Source organism: Gasterosteus aculeatus, chromosome 20, assembly GCF_964276395.1.
Source record: "Gasterosteus aculeatus chromosome 20, fGasAcu3.hap1.1, whole genome shotgun sequence".
Taxonomy (NCBI): Eukaryota; Metazoa; Chordata; class Actinopteri; order Perciformes; family Gasterosteidae; genus Gasterosteus; species Gasterosteus aculeatus.
The window spans coordinates 11,602,475-11,623,183 of NC_135707.1; the positions used below are offsets into that span (position 1 = coordinate 11,602,475).

At 43.1% G+C, this 20,709-nt stretch overlaps 1 protein-coding gene across 7 annotated transcripts in view; it reads left to right on the forward strand.

Annotated features, from left to right (window-relative positions):
- Positions 1-20,709, forward strand: part of ptprub (protein tyrosine phosphatase receptor type Ub) — a 116,734-nt gene that overhangs the window by 89,719 nt on the left and 6,306 nt on the right. For 2 of the 7 annotated variants that reach the window (XM_040164638.2, XM_040164639.2), the window contains exons 14-27: positions 2,753-2,891; positions 3,792-3,815; positions 4,093-4,247; positions 4,839-5,026; positions 9,917-9,986; positions 10,089-10,165; positions 12,287-12,304; positions 13,819-13,855; positions 14,545-14,642; positions 16,257-16,373; positions 17,228-17,382; positions 18,452-18,587; positions 19,153-19,302; positions 20,101-20,415. In XM_040164638.2, the coding sequence (XP_040020572.2) occupies positions 2,753-2,891; positions 3,792-3,815; positions 4,093-4,247; positions 4,839-5,026; positions 9,917-9,986; positions 10,089-10,165; positions 12,287-12,304; positions 13,819-13,855; positions 14,545-14,642; positions 16,257-16,373; positions 17,228-17,382; positions 18,452-18,587; positions 19,153-19,302; positions 20,101-20,415 (1,679 nt within the window). The remainder of the gene's footprint in view (positions 1-2,752; positions 2,892-3,791; positions 3,816-4,092; positions 4,248-4,838; positions 5,027-9,916; positions 9,987-10,088; positions 10,166-12,286; positions 12,305-13,818; positions 13,856-14,544; positions 14,643-16,256; positions 16,374-17,227; positions 17,383-18,451; positions 18,588-19,152; positions 19,303-20,100; positions 20,416-20,709) is intronic. The other 5 variants (XM_040164640.2, XM_040164641.2, XM_078095254.1 and 2 more) reach the window with 3 other exon arrangements.

Sequence of the window (20,709 nt, forward strand, 5' to 3'; positions counted from 1 at the left end):
CGTTCTTCTGTGCCACAGCTTTTGGATTCAGGGACATGAAAAGGGCAAGGAAATTGACTATAAGTTCTAGTGGCAGGAGAGCCCTTCTTGCGGTGGTACACTGTCAGATTATGGTGAAGAGAAGTCCCGTATTTATAGTTATTGTAGCACGGCAACAGTAAGCAGAGCCTGGCAAGTAAATTGTCTTGGCGTTGTGTCTTTTTTTTTCTGGTGAAGGACTCTTTTTGAGAGTGAAAAATGGAAGAGATCAGGCTCTCCTCAAGCATAAAGCCAAAAGGCAAGGCCAGCCATTTCAGCTCAGCGTCTCACTCCATCTGCCCCACACAGAAACCCGGTTAGGCATTGATTAATTATGCTTTCTCACACCAATGGGCTTTTCAGTGTGCTCGCCTCTTTTCTTTGACACTAAGCAACGGAAGGAGGAAAGAACTGCACAATGGATGGCAATAGATATGAAAGACATTACCAATGATATGAATATAGAAAGACTGGAGGGGAAGGAGGAAGAAAAGTGGACAATGGAAAGAGAATATTTAAAAGAGCTCCTGCAACACATCAGCAACGTACTGTACACGGTGAAGTTCTGTAAAAATACAACCTGAAAGGCAAATTGACTGGGAAAAGATTCTCGGGGTGGTTTCCAATTTCAAGGTGCGACGGGTCAGAAGTTTTTTTTTTTAAGTTGCCGTTTGTGATCTCTGTTATCCCTCCACCATGAACATGGCCCCCCGCATCATTGGGTCCTAAGCCGTTATTATCAAGCAGCCCATCAGAAGCAAAGTGGAGGCAAATGATTCTGGCTTGGATAACAAAGCTGGAGATTACATTTCAACTTCTAGGTGACAGTTTAATTAAGGATCCTCTGGCAGGCTCAACACAACAATGGACCTCCATTGCTCCTCTAAGGGCCAATTTCCAGCATGGGGCAGGTGGCAGGTGCCTGGATTCATGTGGAAATCTATTTCCCGCTCGTGTTTGGATTAATAGAAATTTTCAGGCTAAAATGTGGCAAAACCGCTTATCTGTCCAAAATGTCAGAAAGCTGAAATAGATTTTTCACCTCCTCATCTACATCTCCAGCCGGTGTAATGCACCCTCTTATTACTTTAAACGTGTAATTTCAAACAAAGTTGCAGCATAAAATGAACAGAAAGTGCTGAGTTTGCGGCTGTTTTTAGAAGGGAGCATTTGAGGCGGGCTGAAGTCGGCGTTATCTTCAGCTACAGTTGCTCACAGACATGAAGGCCTTGTTGGACGATAGCGTGACCCTGTGTGTGAATAGAAACTACAGAAAGTTGTCTCTGATTCTGTGTGACTAAACTGTCTCCGTCCACGACTGCAAAGTATAGCATACCGTTATGTGTGGTGTCTACCACACAGAGACGCCACATTTTTTGGAACAACGTGTAACATAGACGTAGCAGCAAAAAAGAAAAACGTCCTGAGCAGTTTTAGAATGAACAGTTCCTTTCAAATATCAAGCCGGTGACTCATTTTCTCTATTCAAATATGCCAAACACCCATGATTGAATAGAAAATCCTGCCAAATAATGAAATATTGTTCTACTTTCGTCTTTGGTAGAGGATTCTGAAGCATTCTGGAAAGTGAGAACAGCCGGGGGGCTGCAGAGAGTCCGGCTAAAACATGGCTCTGTTTTCATTTCCTCCTGCCCCAGATCTCATTCTTCCCCAGCAGGCTGCAAGATAGAGCTCTAACCCCCGGGCCTGCTCAGACTTCTTCTTCTGCTCTCAAGATGGGTTGTGCTCCTCCACTAGACTGAGAAGAGCTAGTTTTGGGTGCTGTCGAGGCCTGGAGGACACACAAGAAAGACTAGAAAGGCCGTTTACAAAGCTTTATGACAGAGAAGCGAATGACCGTCAATTATGATGACGACCTTCCAACAGACCAACAGTGGCCAACAGAAGACACCTTGAGATTATTCTGTAGGGCTCATGTGCAGTGCCGGAAAAATGGTGGTTTGGGTGTGTTTGAGTGTATGTGTCCGAACAGAAATACACTTGTGTAATATCACAAAGGTGAAACTCACCACCTCCCTCAACTCTTAGATTGAAGAAGAGCACTTTTTTGGACTCAACTAATGGATTTTAGCAAATGAATTTAGTCTTTAGAATTCAGTACTATTTCTTAACTTCTGCCACTCTTATCTAAATAGTAATTTAACGCGGTCACTTCATTTTCCTTTCCTTTTTCTCTGTTTGGTTTCTGTATGAATCCTGAACAGCCAAAGTCGCTGGTTTAAACATTTCAGACAACCAAAGTTTTTTATGCAGTCCAATCATTTCGCTTGTCAAAGCATGAACTGTCACTTTGTATGTCTGAGGGTTGCATCTTCTGTTGGTTTGGACAGCATGGACAATTACTGTCTGATTGCTTAAGGCATCACTTCTTTATACGTGTGTCGCTTTCATCTTCTCCAGCTATTTTAAGAACCACTGCTATTGAAATGTAGCTTCGAGACAATCATTCTAATTCAATGGATCTCCTCAATATTTAAGATGGGCAGTTGGAACGTTTTTAGTGGCATGTGAAAAATCGACATTTGTTGAGTTTTATGTTCATAAACGATAAGTTCTCTGTGAATTCTCAATCTTTCTGTCTCCGCAGCTACATTTTTAACGTACTCTCTTCACACTCATGTGAAACATTTCTTCGACACTTTCTGCCTCATTCTTTCATGTTCTGTATTCACATTGTGCTTTTTTTAACGCGCATATGTGTTTCTGCTTCTAGCGGCCTGCAAGGATCACCGCAAGGCTCTGGAGGTCACTCAGCACTCTGAGGAGATGGGTCTCATTCTCGGGGTGTGCGCAGGAGGTCTGGTGGTCCTCATCCTTCTGCTGGGGGCCGTGATCATCATCATTAAGAAAGGGTATACGTCTGCTGAAGGCTGTGCGCAAAAAGCCTCTTCATGCACAACCACGCCACGTCCCCCACTTTGTTTTACCTTTCATGTTTTCCAACAGTTCAGTCATCAGTTTGTTTGTGTAGGGTGCTTGTTTAGGCAATAACGCTGGACCAACAGCCAGAGATGCGTTGTTTTCATTCCCTTCGCCTGAGTGTGAAGCATCTAATTAAAAGGCGGATGCAGTCCAATTAGCCACTTAATTACACTCACCAAGCGGAGGCCTGACCCTTAAATGAGATGGTAATTGGGAGGGAAAAGGTGTGCTTTTAGAGATTATTAGCCAATGATCCCCCAGGTCTTGAGTAAATCATCCACACCTGCGGCTCTGCTTTAATGTCGCAGCAGCCGTAGGCTGAGTCCAGTTTAAGTCTCAAATAGCCTTACTGAAAATGAGATTGAATTGAATTCTAAAGAACCTGCCGCGGCAGTAGGAAGATGCTCGGGGCTCCAGCGATCGTTATTAAATGGCTGACACAGCGTCCAGGCGAATATTGAGAGCGCTTGTTTATGAAAGTCTACTCCACACATCGGTCCGGGTACCTCTGCTAAGCCACCATGAAGTTTGCTCTCAGAGAATTGATTGCTAGATCTGCTGTGACAGGAGGCCACGTGGCCTTTGTCGTACAACACTGAGACCCGCTCAATAGACGGAAAAACACACCTTTATCTACCTCGCCGCGGCTCGGCCTGTCAGCACCGGCTTCGTACGTCCGCTTGTGTCGCGTCGCCGAACAGTCTGGCTCACAGAGGGACGGATCTCATCATCACTGCAATCAATGCATTCTGGCCGCGGCTGACATCGCTTTCACCGTACATCTTTTCTTTCCCTTGATTTCTTTTTTCCTTCTCCCGCACTCTTGCCAGAAGGGACTACTACTCTTACTATCCGTAAGTGACTCCACCTCTTTGCTCTCCCATTGTTCTGTGATTCATGCTGTACACGCTGGCGCTCTGGCTGTCAATCATAAGTCAAAGAGGGAAAACAATAAGGCAGTCGAAGTATTTTTCTCCCTATCTCTTCACTTCACGACCTTTTTTTATTTTTGTTCCTCCATATTATTCCCTGCTAAACATAACATTTCCCTTGTCTCTCTCTCCTGCTCCGTCTCTCTCGCTCTATATTACAATCTGTTCTTCATTGCATCCCCCCCCCTCCCTCTTATAGGAAACCAGTGAACATGAATAAGACACCCATCACCTACCGGCAAGAGAAGAGCAACATGGGCTCCATGGAGCGCAGTTTCACAGACCAGAGCACCCTACAGGAAGACGAAAGAATGGCCCTTTCCTTCATGGATGCTCACACCTGCGGCACACGCAGTAAGACAAATACACGTAACGAACAGTGGACAGAAACCCATCAGCCTACCACAACGACAAATGCAATTTCAAGCTTGACATACATCATCCCTCATCTTGTAAATCCCGTTGAGGCAACTCATTCACTCCATGAATGTCAGAAGTAGAGACGGTTATCAGCCTGTGTGAAAAATATTCTTTGGTACAACCTGCACACAAGTGCAGTAACGCTTTTGATTGAATCAAAATTAAATGACTTCTGATGCTTGTCAGAACTCTCATCTTGATCCCTTCGATCTCAGAGAGCGTACGACAGATGTGTTTACTTTAAAGTCGGCGAAGATCTGCTACATCAGCATCCCAGACCGAGCTGCTGTCATGTCAACATAAGAGCCGGCATGAGGACGTCTTCGCCCTGACGAACGTCATCGAAGTGACACATGTTGCACATACTGTACCGTATGTGTCAGCATCCGCATGCCGTTATGTGACGTAACAGCAGCGTGTGTCGTCCCCAACCGAACGCGTTCAAATGACCTTAACCTGTCCTGCACATGAATATCCCTTTTAATGTCGTGCGGGAAATTGCAAATGCACCTGTGTCTTGTTCAGGTGACGCTCGTAGTTCAGTGAACGAGGCCAGCAGCCTGCTGGGAGGCTCCCCGAGGCACCAGTGTGGACGTAAAGGCTCCCCGTACCACACAGGGCAGCTCCACCCCGCCGTCCGAGTGGCTGACCTTCTCCAGCACATTAACCAGATGAAGACCGCCGAGGGCTACGGCTTTAAACAGGAGTATGAGGTGACAGGGCGACATTACAGTTCTCTTACACGGCACAAGACAACATACGCAGCTATTGCTCTTGAACTCTGACAACATCGAATGAATAGCGTTTATTGCTGTTGCAAAGATTTGTGCACCAGTGTCTGTATTTATTATTCATACCCTGACGGTATTTGTGAATGACAAACACAGCCAACCTTATGATTTCAACAGTATGAGTATAATTGTTCTACTGTTAACCTGACATACAGATAGAATGATCATTTTATAGAGTGTTTTTAATTCATTATAATATCTATCGAAACACCATTATCAATCTAAATCTGTTCGGAAGAAACACCTTGAAGGAGTGGAGCACCTAAGAATAATTGGAAAAGCGCCAAACACATTTATATATTTAAAGCAGCTCTGCCTGCTGTTCTCCAAGAGGCTCAAGGTCACCGTCTTCATTGAAACTTCCAGTTATTGTATATGAATAATAATAGAGGTTTCACATTTACTTATCTACTAATGTAATTCAATATTAAACAAAAAGCCTACAGTTTATCCATTTATTCATCCATTCCAACTATTTTATAACAGCTTAACGTGATTAAGGTCAAAGCAGAAAGTGTCTTCTTCATTTTAGGTGCATCCATGGCAGCTGGAAAGCATCATCTCTGAAACATTTCTGTCCTGAGATCTCCTCCCAATCCAGTATACCAGTGTACCTATGAACCTGCTAGCTGGGATCTTCTGTATACCTTCACAAGAGCTTTTCCTCTAGGTGCAGAAGAACAGCACAAGTGTGTTGATCTGCTCGTATGAGGCCAGCTGCCATGTGGGATTAAAAAAGGCTGGAAGAGAAAGCTTGGCTCTCTCATTGAAGCTAGGGGAAATCACTGGTTGCTAATGACGGGTCGGTACCCAGGACTTCCTCAGCAAATTTGGTTGACCTCGTTGTGAGATGGTGGATTAACTATCTTGAGAAACGTCTGAGCCTTAAGGCCCAATCGTTTGTGTAACAGGAAGTGCTTGAAGAGTGTTTGGACTTGTATGCGCAGCACAGAAAGTAACACAAGTGAGAGGAGTCCTCAGAGGCTGATGTCAAGCCCCACACACAGGAAATGGTGATGTTCTCTCCTCTTGACCACAACGTCAGGAGGACATGATATCTTGTGAAAAGTGATTCGCAGTAGAGGCACAAGAACGTATGTAAAAGAGAGCTGCAAGCCTATGCACTCCAACTCTGTGAGCAGAGCCTCCTCAAGCCGTGCAGCGGATTCTGGCATGGATACAATACGTCTCCTGTAACGGAACACACACTGGGAAATAACCAATAGATTAGGGTGTGGAGCCTTAAAAGTGAGTTATATGGAAGTATCAGGTGCAATTACTGCACGTTATAACGGCGAGTTTAGAGAGTCCCTGCTGGAATGACTCCAGTGAGTCATCGGTGTGGGAGGCCATCAATCCTCCTCTTACATCACCCACATCCTTACGACCCACTGAAATGAATTAGTCAGGTTAAAAAGCCATCTGGATCACACTTTTGCTGGGCATATGAATAAATCATCCTCGTTTGGGCCAAATGAAGACCTCCGTCATGACGTCAAACTGATAAGTTTGATCTTCTCTGGTGGTTCTTGGGTGCCCAGATTGTTGGGTACTGGAGGGGTTGAGAAGATGAACAGGTACCAAAAGAGCGCTCTTGGGTCCCGTCCATAACCCCCCTTGTAGTAACAATGTTGGTTTTTACCTCCTTCTGTTACATATGCTGCAATGGTCTATAGTCTATAGTTGTGGAGTTAACAGTGTTAAAGGTGGAACAGGACGGCTTTGAGGAAACAACAATTAGGTAGTGAAACAAACAAAGGCGGATTCCTGTTGACAGGTTACCAGAGGTTGTATTCAGGTTATCGAGCTGCGTGGTTCCTTGGGTAGCTTCAGGCGTCTCACTGGCGTGTTTCCCAGCTCCCATCCCAGCTTTTTTTCAGCAGGCACCTCTTTGGGTGAGCTTCACCTGACGTTAGTGATGGAGGGCACGGCAATTCTCAAAGCTGGAGACGATGCCTTCACATGTCCCGTGTAGTTAGTGATGATGTTACTGACCTAACGTTGGTGTTTTAGGGTTAATACAAATGGTTCTCTGCACTCTTATTTGTTGTGAATGACTAAAGTTTGCTTGGTCAGATAATCCCATGTCATGCTTGTTTTTTCACCAATTCATTGTGGCCATTTGGTCCTGAACTAACCTGTAAGTAGAGATGTGTTTTTTGGCACCGTATTGCTTACTGGCCTAGTTGCTGCAATATCTAGCTAAATGTTTATGGGCACATCATGGAAGGACGAGCTCTCTGAATAACTCTTCCCAGTGGAACAATTGACGGGCTGAGAGTTGAGGTCTGACCCGGGGGGTAGAAGTCCATCCCTGCCACACCCAGCCAATGGCATTCGTGGAAGGAAAAAAAAATAAAAAATGTTGTCTGTGGTTCACGGGTTTCGCCTCTGGAACTCTGCTTGTAGACTCATTAAACTGTCCCTCACGGGCAAAACACCCTCCTCTCAAAGAATCAATACGCTCTTCTTTGCCTTGTTTTTCCCTCCCTTTGCTAGAGTATATGTTTTGATGGAGTGTCTCTCCATTATGAAGTAAAATGACAGGGAGTATTGTATCACACTCCCCCGGCAGGTATAGGTTTTATTTCCCCACAGAGTACCTATGCTGTGTGAAACCCTTGATCGAGAATTTACAGTGAGTTGTAAAGGCTTGTGTGTGTTGTAACTAGTGTCACTGCACCCACAGAAATGCAGTTGTAAACAACAGCAGAGCTTTAGTTTAGGCCTCAAAACTTTTATTATACCACTTTGCAGTGATTCAAAGTTCAGCAGCACTGAATTACGGCCCTTTTTGTAAAACAACAGCTGCCCTATGGGCGGGGTCAAACCGGTTTATTCATCACATTTCTTTCTTTTTAGTTCAGTGTCCCAATTGTATCACATCTCGGACATCGCTGATTGGATTTTGACTGGATGTGATGGGATTATGAATCCCATCACCGTTTCTAGCATTTTTAAATGATGTGGCCAAATGTGTTACAGGTCAAAAGGTAACATAACAGTTATTGAGTGATCCCGAAAGGGAAATTGTAGATGACAGTTTATCTATTGCCTTGTTATTAAGCCAAAAAAAAAAACATTACATCAATATGTCCTATGTTAAAAAAATCATTTTAAAAGTCTAATATTTAATTGTTCAACACTGCAATGGACTGTGTCATTGTTTTTTTCATCTTATTTCATGCGATCTCTTAATCGGCCCACTCCACTGATCCCTGCCTTTCTAATCGATGTTTCCACGGATGTGTTGTTTCTTTTCACTCCCCTTTGATATACTGCCACTCTTCCACTGCTTTCCTCCTGCGTTTTCCTCCCCCTGCTCCTCTCTCCTCCCCGGAGGACTGAGCGGAGGAGTGGTAGGAGCACAGGAAGAGAGATCAGCCATCTAGTGTCTAAAATAGAAAGGAGAGAGGTGAAGAAGATAGATTGAGAATGAGGGATTCAGGGAAAGAGAAGGATCGCAAAAGAGCACGAGGGAAAGAGGGGAGGAGGGAAAGTGGGGAAGAGGGAAAGAGGGGAGGAGGGAAAGAGGGGAGGAGGGGAGGAGAGTGTAATCCCAGGCAGGATTTGACTGGTTCTTGGCTCTCTGTGGGGAGAACCGCGTTGTAATCCCCTGCTCAGCATGCATACTTGGGCAGAATTCCCCCAGTGGGTGACAACCACGGGGGGTAGACTGGTATGGATGTGTGCGTATGGGAACTGAAGGAGATGTTTGCACAGTTCATAAACCTCCTGGTTTCATAAAAAAAAAACTTCTTGGGTGCTGCAAATGTGTCTTTTGAATAATGTTTATGGTCCTATCAAATATACCATAGATGAATATATTTTTGTTTTAACAACTTAACAGGCCCTCATGACATTGTATGAGATTAAGCCCCTCAGGCTGATACAGGTCGATGGGGAACGAAGAGCTGTGCTACTGTTTATTTAGTGTTATAATACAGCTGAACAGCAATCCACAAAGTGGGTGCTGCCTTCACTCTAATTACCAGCCTAACTCTACAGTGTGTCATAAACTGTAAGTTATAAATAGCTGGGTTTTTCTTTTGCATTTGTCTGTTCTTGCACGGCAATGACAATGATAATGCATCAGTTTTTATATTTGGAATTTCTGACAGCTGTGAGCTTGATTTCAGAGAAAGATAGATTTGTTCGCCATGTCTTACTAGCTGGTGATGTAACATGAGCTCCAATACATGGAGGAACGTTTTAATCTCCGTTTTAAACCCCAAATTGGGTAAAAGCCGACTGCATCTTGTTAAAAGACACTACACTACATAAGTCTATCATATACTTCTAGCATATGTTGAATGTCTTTGCTTTTGCTGTACTTGTTTTGACTTTTGTCAGAGTTTATTGTGACCAAAAGCAGCTTGGCAAAACCTACTAAAGAGGCAAAGACTTTCCATGTCTAGTTACGTTTTCTAAACTTCCATTGGATGATCCCTATTTGGCCAATTTATTCTGCACAGCCTCCGTTGTGATAAAAATAAATTCTGGGATCATTTTTTGCGATTTATTTACTGTATACATTAATACTCTCATTCTTGGTGTACACACGATTTGAACCCAAAAGGAATATAGATAATGAGTTGTTCTTTGCAGTGGTGGGGCTATTTTTTAATGTCAAGTACAAACTGCTAAACCTCTCTGTAGTATACGATGATCCGGATTTTCACGTGTATCACGTAAAACAAAAGAACAGATATATTGAAACTTTGATTAATGTCCATCTGAGAGATATGTTGAATGGTTCACATGAAAAGGTCCCGTTTCCTTATATGTGCAAGTGTCTTTTTATGTGCATAGAGCTTCTTTGATGGCTGGGACTGCACAAAGAAGAAGGACAAAACCAAAGGGAGACATGACACCATGGGATGTGAGTCATTGGAACCAGCGCAATTTCTGTATTCAAATGAACAGAAATCCTTACTTTTCTTATTTCAACGGCCCTTTGCTCTTTTATGCTCTTTTGTCTCAGACGACCGCCACAGAGTGAAGCTCCACCCTCTCCTGGGAGACCCCAACTCCGACTACATCAACGCCAACTACATTGATGTGAGTCTAATCCTGTTTTTCTGACTGTTTGACACGGGTTACAAAAAGTCAGCCTCTGCTGAGTCTCTTATCTCTCACACCCTGCAAAGCCACAGTCCATCTCTATCATTCCTGTAAGCTCACCAGTCTGCTGGCCCACTTTCACCTGGAAGCTTTCATCCAATCAAACATCCTTCCTAGTGATTTTTTTGCCAGCTGCTATGATTGTCAATTGCTGCACCGAATCCCTGACCTAGACTAACCCTGCTTTTGGTTTTATTAAAAACAGAGTGCAATGAATGCATTTAATGCCTCGCAGAGGAGATGACCCTTTCTGTAAGATGCCACAAAATCCCCCTAAATTAAATAGACATGATTGCTGTTATTCAATCTCTGGATTGGCTTGGCGGAGTTTATCCTGTACACTGTTCACCTTAACTGTCTGCAACCACATGCAGCGATAGCGTTGTCCCCGATCATATGAAATACATGTACAGTGTATGTTGCTAATTTGTCTCAAGCGGTCTCATCCATACGTGTTCTCATTCATTAAAACTATGGGAGGCCGTGTTTATTCAGAAAGCAGAAGCACTTGTAATGGGCCGTGAGTTAGGAAAAAGAAGACAAAAAAATATTTACAACTTACTAAATATACTGGTAAATAAAAACTTGTGATTTTGTTGTTATGGTCCTCAGATGTTGTAGAAGTAAAGGGAAGTACACTAATGTAATATAATATGATTTCTTTCGCTCACAAGACTTGTTGTGCATGCCCCTAATTGAGACATTCTGCTAAGTATTCCGCCTGGTGGGAAGTTCAGGAGGATGAAGAAGTCCTGTTTGAGGCTGAGATGAGACGCTTTATCTTTAGAGAAAATATCAGAGTAGAGTACAACGGAGAACATTACTGGCTCCCTAAGATGATGATTGTGGACTCCTGCTTTAGACCAAATTATTTCATAAAAAAGGCTTGACACCGCAGGGCTTTTTCCTCTCTGTTATTCCTCTGTAGCGTGTGGCCGGTGGTGGTGAGATGCTTTTAGAGTTCATTACAATGAGAGGGCATTAAAAAGCTGGCCTGCTGTTAGGATTGTACTTATCGTGAGGGTCTCAATTATCATTTAGGTTACAAAGGTCTAGGCATTAGAGCGGATAAAATCCCACTCAGCAGCCACTACAGTGTCAGCGTCGGTCCCTGACCAGGCTGACCCAGGAGCTGGATTGTAACTATTAGCCAAAGAAAAGCATATTTTTTTACAAACGAGGTTAAACGGAAAAGTTTTTCCTTCCCTCTGAAATATATTTGTGCTTTTAAAACAATGGTGAAAAAGTCCTCTGTCTCCTCTTTCTGTCACTTAATGCCGGAGTATTTGCTTGGCTGTGGTGTTTGTTTGCCTGAAGAGGAGCAGAACTTTGCATATGTTTGAAAGCTCCCCGTGCCTTTTGCAAATGTAGTGCTGTTCCCTGCCTCATGGCTTTCAGTGATTTACATATCGGCGGCTTCTATAGAGAAACAAAGTTGTGCTGACAGGTGTGCCATGGACGCGATCCAGGACTCACACACACACACAGACAAACAGTGTCATACTCAAAACAGGTAGCATCCTATTTCTGTTCCACAGCGAAGGCCAATTTTCTTAATCTTATGGACCAAGATTTATTTTGTTTTTCTCCCTCTGTTATGTATTATTACACTGGTTTACCAGAGGGCGGGCTCACTCGGTAAAAGTCATTGCAGCTCTCCAACTTAAGCAGCATTTAAAAGGTTGTTTGTTGATGTTGTCGTCAAATCTGATTTGATTTGACTTGATTGTTGAATTAGAAGCGGGATACCTACTGATTTTGCACATCACATCAAAATATCCGTCCTACTTTCTTCAAATTGAAAGTCTGTTTCAAAAAGCCTACTTGTTGATCATTTGAATAAAGCAAACTATAAATTAAGAATAAAAATCAAGTTGCACAAAAGAAGAGAACTTGAACATATGAAGCCCAGATCTGCCCTATTGTCAGAAACACACACACTCTTCCCACCTGTCTGTAACCATAACTCCTACTTACAAAAGCTTCTTTCATTAACACTAGCCTATATGTCTTCTTTTTCTACTCCCGTCCCCACTTCCTCGACCTTGGACCCTGTAGATTCGGATTAACAGGGAAGTAAGTACTTCACTGCTCGTTCTTCTGCCTTCCATTGCTCTTCTTTCCCTCTTCTGCCCCCTTTTCTCTTTCCACTTCCTCTATCCGCAAATGCTCAAAGATATGAAATTGTGCTTCAGGTTTGTGCACATTTGAGCCCCCCCCCCCCCCCCCCCGCCCTCCTAAAAAAAGCCCTTGTAGCCCTTTCATTGTAAGTGAGGGAGATGTGTCTTATGGAGGAAGTGTTCTGTAGAGGTGGTTTTCACAAGCGGGCGATGCTCGGGAAGTCTAGTTGCTATGGCGATGGTCTAATTGGAGGAGTGGTAGCATTGCTGATTGTGTTCGGCCCAGATGAATTGTGGATAGCAGGCCTCACAGCGCTGGTCATCCATTTCCATTTCAAACGTGTCCCTGTTTACATGACTGGATGAAATTCAGTTCAGCAACGAGGACGGACTCGACATATTAGAACGATGCTCTCCGCTCGAAGATGGAGACTGTTATGAACACGGATTGCCTCATCATGCTGATTAGATGACAGCCGGTGGGCCCAGGAGTTTATTCAGATTAATTCTGACCTGCCTTCCCAATTCCGCAGAGGCATGTAATGAAATTTGGGCAATTACCCTTCCGGCTGCTCAAAATGACAACAACGTTGTTGTGGTTTTCTAGGAGATGTTCCATAGGGATGTGTCTCAGCGTTGTGTGTCTCCTTGTTCAGTACTTCCTTCCAACGGTTTAAAGTGTTCATGCTTCAAAATGCCTCAAGTGGTCTCCGCCATGTTTATTCACCTCAAGGCTTTCGAGGTGACGTCTCAATATTTATTCATTTTCACCCCATACTCATTGTGTGCAAACGTCTGTCATCGATATCAAAGGCTGTCACATTCTTTGATACAAAGAAATCTTCACTGTACATATCAGATTTCCCCTGAATAAAATGTTTATGTTTGTGATATCATGCCTTTATGTGAATGATATGATATTCTTCCACTCGTTTGACTTTGAAGAATTCTTCAGGGGAGTTTACTGGGAAAAGAAATGTGGGTGTGGTTGAATTCATCATCCCTGATATCGCACATATCGCATCCTCAATGAAAACGGATTTGTTTTCCTGGGACTGTGCTCTGAGACAGAGAGTTTGATTAATAAACCGGACGCCTGAAATTGAAAAATGTGCGCCTTTAGTTTCTTTATCATATCTTTATTAAGGCTTACAGGGACTCAGTCCCTGTAAGGTCTCTCACGTCATTTAATTTTCTATTCCTCAGCAGTTTGTCAGGATGTGGCATTTACACCACGTTGCCTTAACCGCTCCAAACTCCACGAGAGCAGAGACACGGTGTGGTGTGAGCAATAGGTCAGAAAGTGCTGCACAGTTAAACGGGAAATGCGATGCAGTGGGTCAGTTGAAGGAAAGCAGACCGTTTAGAACAAGGCGATGAAGAGGGGGAGACCGAGAGGCCCCCCCCCATACAGCTGTGCCCGAGGCGCAGATGGCTTACTCAGCATGTCATCCCTCTGCTCTCTTTCAGGGCTACCATCGATCCAACCACTTCATCGCCACTCAGGGTGAGTATCGCAGCAAGGCTATATGTTTGTGTGTGTGTGTGTGTGTGTGTGTGAAGCAAGGTAAGTACCTTTTGTCGCCATGTAATAAATTGAAGATGATCTGACCAACGAGCATACTCATGAACAGGGCCTTGTCAAAACGATCTATATGGCAAATCCAAAGGTAGTAGTGGGACTGCCGCGATGGGCCGAGGACCTTCCTCCTGTCTCCTAAATGTAAAGTTGTTTCTGATGAACAGTTGAGTCCCCTGCGCTGTTCCTAAACCCAAAGGAGTGTCAGTTTCCAGACACATCCAATCAAAAGACCTGCTTCTTCTGCACCGGCACCTCCTCCCACTCCTGTTGGAGAGATCTCAGGATTAAACCTGCAAGCAAGAAAAAAACATCAGCAGTGTTTTGTTTTTCTCTGATTATTAAAGTTTGTACCTGTTTTTCTGATAACAAGGAGAGACTAATTATTGGCCGCTGCTGTTGCTTTGTCACCCATCGCGCTTTCCCCGATTGGAATTCCCAATGACGTTATTGACAGCACAATCTTGAGCGATCGGTGCACCGCCGTCTGACAAAGGACACCGAGGTCGCAATAATACGAGTTCTGAAAACCGCAAGAGCCCTCTCATTGAGCAGAGCATGCTTTGATTGCGTGGTTTTTGTCTGTTTCACTGTGATTTCCACCCTCTTCCCACTAGGACCCAAGCAAGAGACTCTGTATGATTTCTGGAGGATGGTATGGCAGGAAAATTGTTTCAGCATCGTCATGATAACAAAGCTGGTGGAGGTTGGCAGGGTAAGTGCTCCTCCTCCTCTACTGCCACCACCCAGAGCTCAGACGCAGCCCACATTCACCACAGGGGGCGTTCTATGCTTGTGATAGGTATAGATCTTACAGAAGCTGGCTGTGCATGCAAATCATAGCCTAAAGGTGGTTCATTTCGTATAGGATGCCCTGCATTCATGGCAAGCCACTGGCAGTACAGAGCCTGCTAATCAACATGAAGCACTTATACACTTATACACATCGACTGAATGTTTGATAAGAAGTGAAATAGATGTGATTCTCATGTTTGTTTGCATGTTATGTAGCTATAGCCAGCAGTATGTCAGCAAAATTTACATTAGAAAGAGATAAAAGGAAAGCTACCAGCACCATTTTTAACATTTGAACAGAAATTTTGAGTTTTGTGGGAGCTTTTATGCTCATTTTATATTGGTCACACAGTAATTGGTTAGTTAGTAAACAGGCATTAAATTGAATTAGCAAATTTCCCAAAATGTCAAACAGTGCCTAAACCACACCAGGCTAAACAAAGTCTGTGTGCACTACAACCATGTTAGATGAGTTGTTAATGGATTATCACTTCTTTGCCTCTTAAATATACATTTATGTCACATCTTCAAATAAAAATGCATAAAAATGTCTGAATCTAGGGCTGCTGTCTTAAATATACGCTGCATGATTAAACAGGTTTAATATTGTATACATGCAGTATATGAAAACTGCTCCAAGCACCCCATCCTTTTTGGATGAGGCAAGAGAAATGTATTATTCAATGAATGTATTATTCAATGAATGGCGAAAATGACACCATTTTTCTAGGAGTGTTCCTGTACAATTTGGTTGTCGGTGCCAACAATCACAAGTCAACAAATTAGGGTTGCCCTGTGTGAATCCAAATAACACATCCATTAAACTAAACTAAATTTCCCTCCTTTATGCCCAATCTTTGGGAAGAAGATTGCTGCCCTCCTCGCTATTATGCATGCAGAGGACTGTTTTTGCTGTTCTCCAGGATTTGAAGCGTAACCTTTTGTTTGTTTTTTATTTATTTACTGCTACACCACTATTTGTGCTATAGTTACTATAAATGTACAATTGCTTCATTGTAAAATGATCATTTACCTAAGGATTATGAAGATATAGGTAATATTTCATTTATTTAAGCCTTAAAATGTAATTTTATTACAATTGACAATATAACATAAGGAAAGGTTTAAGGGTTGCATCCAGTAAAGATAACTCAAACCTGCATCCACTACTCATCCAGGGGCCAGCGTCATTTCTACAGTTTAAACTTGTGTTTGGGTAGTTGGATTGGATAGATATAAATTGATGGACATATCAAAGGTGTCTTTGTCAAAGAGAGGAGGAGATTCAGGAAATTATTCCTCAAGAGGGAGATGATTTGGAAAATTGGGCACTTTATGTCTGAGAAGGTTAAATTAGGAAAATCTTGAACATATTTCCCCTCTAAGAACAGAATTTCTTTTGTATTTACAAAAGTTTGTATTAAAGGATAGATGTTTTAATTTATTTTAAATGAACCCTTTTTTAGTTTTATACAGACTTTTTCCATGAAAGAGGTTTAACTTAACTTAAAGTTGTTTTGCTATTTTCAAACAGGTGAAATGCTGTAAATACTGGCCCGATGACAGCGAGATGTATGGTGACATCCAAATCACTCTGCTTAAGACAGAGACTTTGGCTGAATACACAGTTCGAACTTTTGCCTTGGAGAGAGTAAGTTTCTTAGATTCACATTGTGTCTACCCTGGTTCGCATATACTGTATAACATATTCCTGTATTAGCACTGTGATATTCTTGTGGCATAGGTTGCACATTAATACTCAGAACTAGATACTTGACAGGATTTACTGCCGATGCGAATGGGGGCTACATGTTAAATTAAGAGTCGTCTTTTCATCATAGCTGTTACACTGTTGTGCCCCCCGATGGTCTTCCTCCTGTCAATCTCCTGGGGGATCTCGCATTGGAGGGGCTCAGGGCAATGCTGGAGTGACAGCGGCACAAACACAGCATTATCATCACACGCTCAAATTTGCTCTCCACGGGCGCATGCTGCTGCTTATTTAAAGCTGCATGAATCTGGGAGCCAGTGACAGCTTGTTTTTCTCTGGCTTTTTTTTTTTTTTTTCATTTCTTTTTGGGGATTTCTGTCTTCAACAAATCTTTGCTTTCCATCGCTTTACTTTGTCATCTCCGTACAGAGGAAGAAATTGCTGTGTGACTGCGGCAGCCTCCCAGTAGAGAGGAGAAAAACTCCCATCCCTCCCTGAGCTCAGAGAGCCTCAGTAATTCCTTTCCGCGTGTCTGTCACACTGCAGCTGCTACTAGCATTTGATGCCCAGAGGCCTAACTGTCCTAGAAGACCTAGCACCCTACGTAAATAATGTCAGGGTTGTCCTCATACTGAACCGAGAAATCTGTCCCATTTATCACGGATGTCTCTTAATGGATGGGAGCAAGTCTTGGATGAAATAAGGACCTGCAGGCTACCATGGTCTGCGGCGCAAGTCGTACACGTGTGGTGTTTTACAGGTAATCTTAATGGATGTTGCGTTTTTGCATACAGAGAGGATACGCTACAAAGCACGAGGTGCGTCAGTTCCACTTCACGTCCTGGCCTGAGCACGGGGTGCCGTATCACGCCACCGGACTGTTGGCCTTTATCCGCCGAGTGAAAGCCTCCACTCCTCCTGACGCCGGCCCTGTGGTGGTCCACTGCAGGTAACGTGATGCTCAGCGCCGGCGTCTGGAACCCTGTAGTGTTGTGACTTCTTTTCAAAAAGGAATGTGAAGTGACCACCAGAACTCTCAGAACGGGGCAAACAGTGTCACCAATAGATGGTATTTTCTGTTGGTAAGCTCTGTGATGCTCGGGACGAGAGACATGTGGTTGACAAAGGAAACCAGAGGCTTTGACAGGAAACTCTCGGCCTTGCAAGTAAACAATGAACAAAATAGGGTACGGGAAAGGTTTTTTAATCAAGCTGCCGCTCATCTGTGTTCCCTTTTACAAACCAATGCCTTATTTCTCTGATTCAAATGTCAAATCATGAATTAAACATTTTGAATTGCAAAAACACTGGCTTTAAGAGACACCGTATGCTGATAAAATACAGAACTGAACTCCTAAATGGGACTGTGCGACAAACATGGATATTCATGCAAGATGTAGTCTGTGTATTTGTCCACTTGTGCAATCTTGTATGTGAATATTAGATACATAGAACATTAAAACAGCAGTTTGTTAATGATTTGCTAAGGAAAGTATCGTGGGGTAATATGTACTTAAGCAGAGAATGAAGTTACTTTCCCTCGCGCGTAACAATAACCAATGACACATTTAACAGTTATGTTCTTATAGTTTGTGCTGTTCAAGGAATGCAATTTTGCATATGTCTACTATTTGCTATTTGAAATCACTGTGGCCAGCTTGAGGAGTTCCGACTAGATAAGGCATGTGGAATGAAACCCCGTACACCTCACACCACAGGAAAACCTGTGTTGAGTTTTACTGACTGTTGTTGAAACGGTTCAGATGCTCCCATAAATTGGCTTATTTCTCTCCTTTCCAGCGTAGTGTGAAGCCTTCATTTGCAAACTCTTATCTGTTGCATGGCCATTAGCTGTACCATGTGGCTGACAGTCAAGACTTCTCCATCCCCTTTTAAATCACGTAGAGTTAACATCTTCTACGGAGACACATTCCAACAACGTATTTACAAAATCACAATTCTGTTGATTTAATGCTGTAAGACTTGTGCTTTGTTAAACGTTGCCCTCTGTGTGCCAGTGTGGGGGCGGGACGCACCGGCTGCTACATCGTGCTGGACGTCATGTTGGACATGGCGGAGTGTGAAGGCGTGGTGGACATCTACAACTGCGTGAAAACCCTCTGCTCACGACGCATCAACATGATCCAGACTGAGGTCAGCTGCACGGCCAGCAAACTAATTTACATTCAGACTCCGGTCAAATATCTCCAATCTCTATTGCACCCATTTAAAAGGTTATGTCAATGTTTATATTATGATAATATTTCTCCCCTGCAAAAACTTCTCGTGAGATTTCTATTTATTTTATTATTATCTGAAATGGGGGTTTATTATCATACTGGCCCTGTGGGACATGTAAAGGTCACGAGTCATGACAATGGTTCTAGAGAACCTACTTCTTCACTACTTATTATTTCAATCCCATGTTGACATAGCTGTTTATTACATTTGTTATTTAATTAAATGCACAACGTATACGTTTATGTAGAAAACATTTGTTTATTCCCCAACAGCTTACATACATTACATACATACCACCAACATTATAGGACATGTTCGATTCAAGACAAAGAGTCGTTGTTGTTATTGTTTGATTATATTACTCACATCTTCATACAATCGTAATCTCTTTATGTTACAACCTGCCACCCTTTGTTTGCAACAACATGTTCATATGCATGCCCCCACTTGTGCACATAATGTCCTGTTTTCTTTTCAGGAGCAGTATGTGTTTATCCACGATGCCATTTTGGAGGCCTGTCTGTGCGGAGAGACGGCCATCTTAGTGAACGAGTTTGCAGTCACTTACAAAGAGATGCTGCGAGTGGATTCCCAGAGTAATTCCTCTCAGCTACGGGAGGAGTTTCAGGTCAGTCTCTGGATGGATGGAGATGCCACGAAGAATCTATGGACATATTAACTGTTCATTTTGGTAAAATATGAAGCAAAATCGTGTATTCAGAATAACACAACCAACACACGAGGCCTTTAGAATGCAGCTTATTAATTATCATTATTTAAATGATTTCACTTACCCTAATGGAATTAGTTCTTCTACTGGTACTTTTTCTTTTTGTAGATAATACTGGAAAAGGCTGATGCTCCTTCCTTTCATGTCATAGAGTAATCGTTTTCTTTAGATAGGAATAGGATAGGAGGTATATGGATTGGTTAGAGTAAGTGATTTGAACTTTAAGTGCAGCAACACCAATAACAAACTGCTACTTCTTTTAAGGGGAAATGTTTCATGCTCGGCTTTGATCTAGTAAACACATCCGCATGACATTGTTTTTGCAAGCCTCTCCAGCGCCCCATGAGCCCTCTGAATGCCTTTTTACTCATCCTCCAAACACCCAACCGGTGGTACTGCTCAGCAGGTCACAAATCTATTATTGATGCTGTGTATTAATGATCAAAATATTTTTTCCATGTGGTCCAATTTAATCACGGCTAAATGAACAGAGAGTTTATGAAAAATAATTGGTGTGATTGCATTGACATCCAGATTAAAATGAATACCAATGTTCATTAGATTCCTCCTATTGATATTATTGGTTTGTTGGCATTCTCCTCCTCTCCTTCGCTGCCATCTTTGAGCGTTCCACTAAATCTTTGGCTTTCCACCTTAGTGCTTCTCATCTCACATCTGTAACGTTTCGGTCTGCAGACGCTTAACTCCGTTACTCCCCACCTGGATGTGGAAGAGTGCAGCATCGCTCTGTTGCCCAGGAACCGAGAGAAGAACCGCAGCATGGATGTTCTGCCGCCTGATCGCGCGTTGGCCTTCTTGGTTACGACAGAGGGGGAGAGCAACAATTACATCAACGCTGCTCTCGCTGACAGCTTCCACCGGCAGGCTGCTTTCATCGTCACCCCTCACCCTCTGCCGGGCACCACGGCTGACTTTTGGAGGCTTGTCTTTGACTACGGCTGCACGGCCGTGGTCATGCTGAACCAACTGAACCAGTCAAACTCTGCCTGGGTACGGTCAGAGTGTTATATACTGTTTTATTGCCATTGATTTGTTGACACCATGAAGCAAAGCACTCAAATTGCTGTTTGCTGTAAGTTTTTTTTTTTTCCTTCAGTGTCGAGGTGATCTGAACTTTTCTTGAGACTTTTTTTCAGACACACACTGCCTTCACTGAATCTGACTGTGCTTAGGATCAGTTCCTTCTTGCTATTTTGTTGGCCCTGTCCACATGGATCTCAAGGCAGGACTAGATAACTCCCGAGGTTTTCCTTCCCCTCCTCAAGTTAGATTTCTGAAGAATGG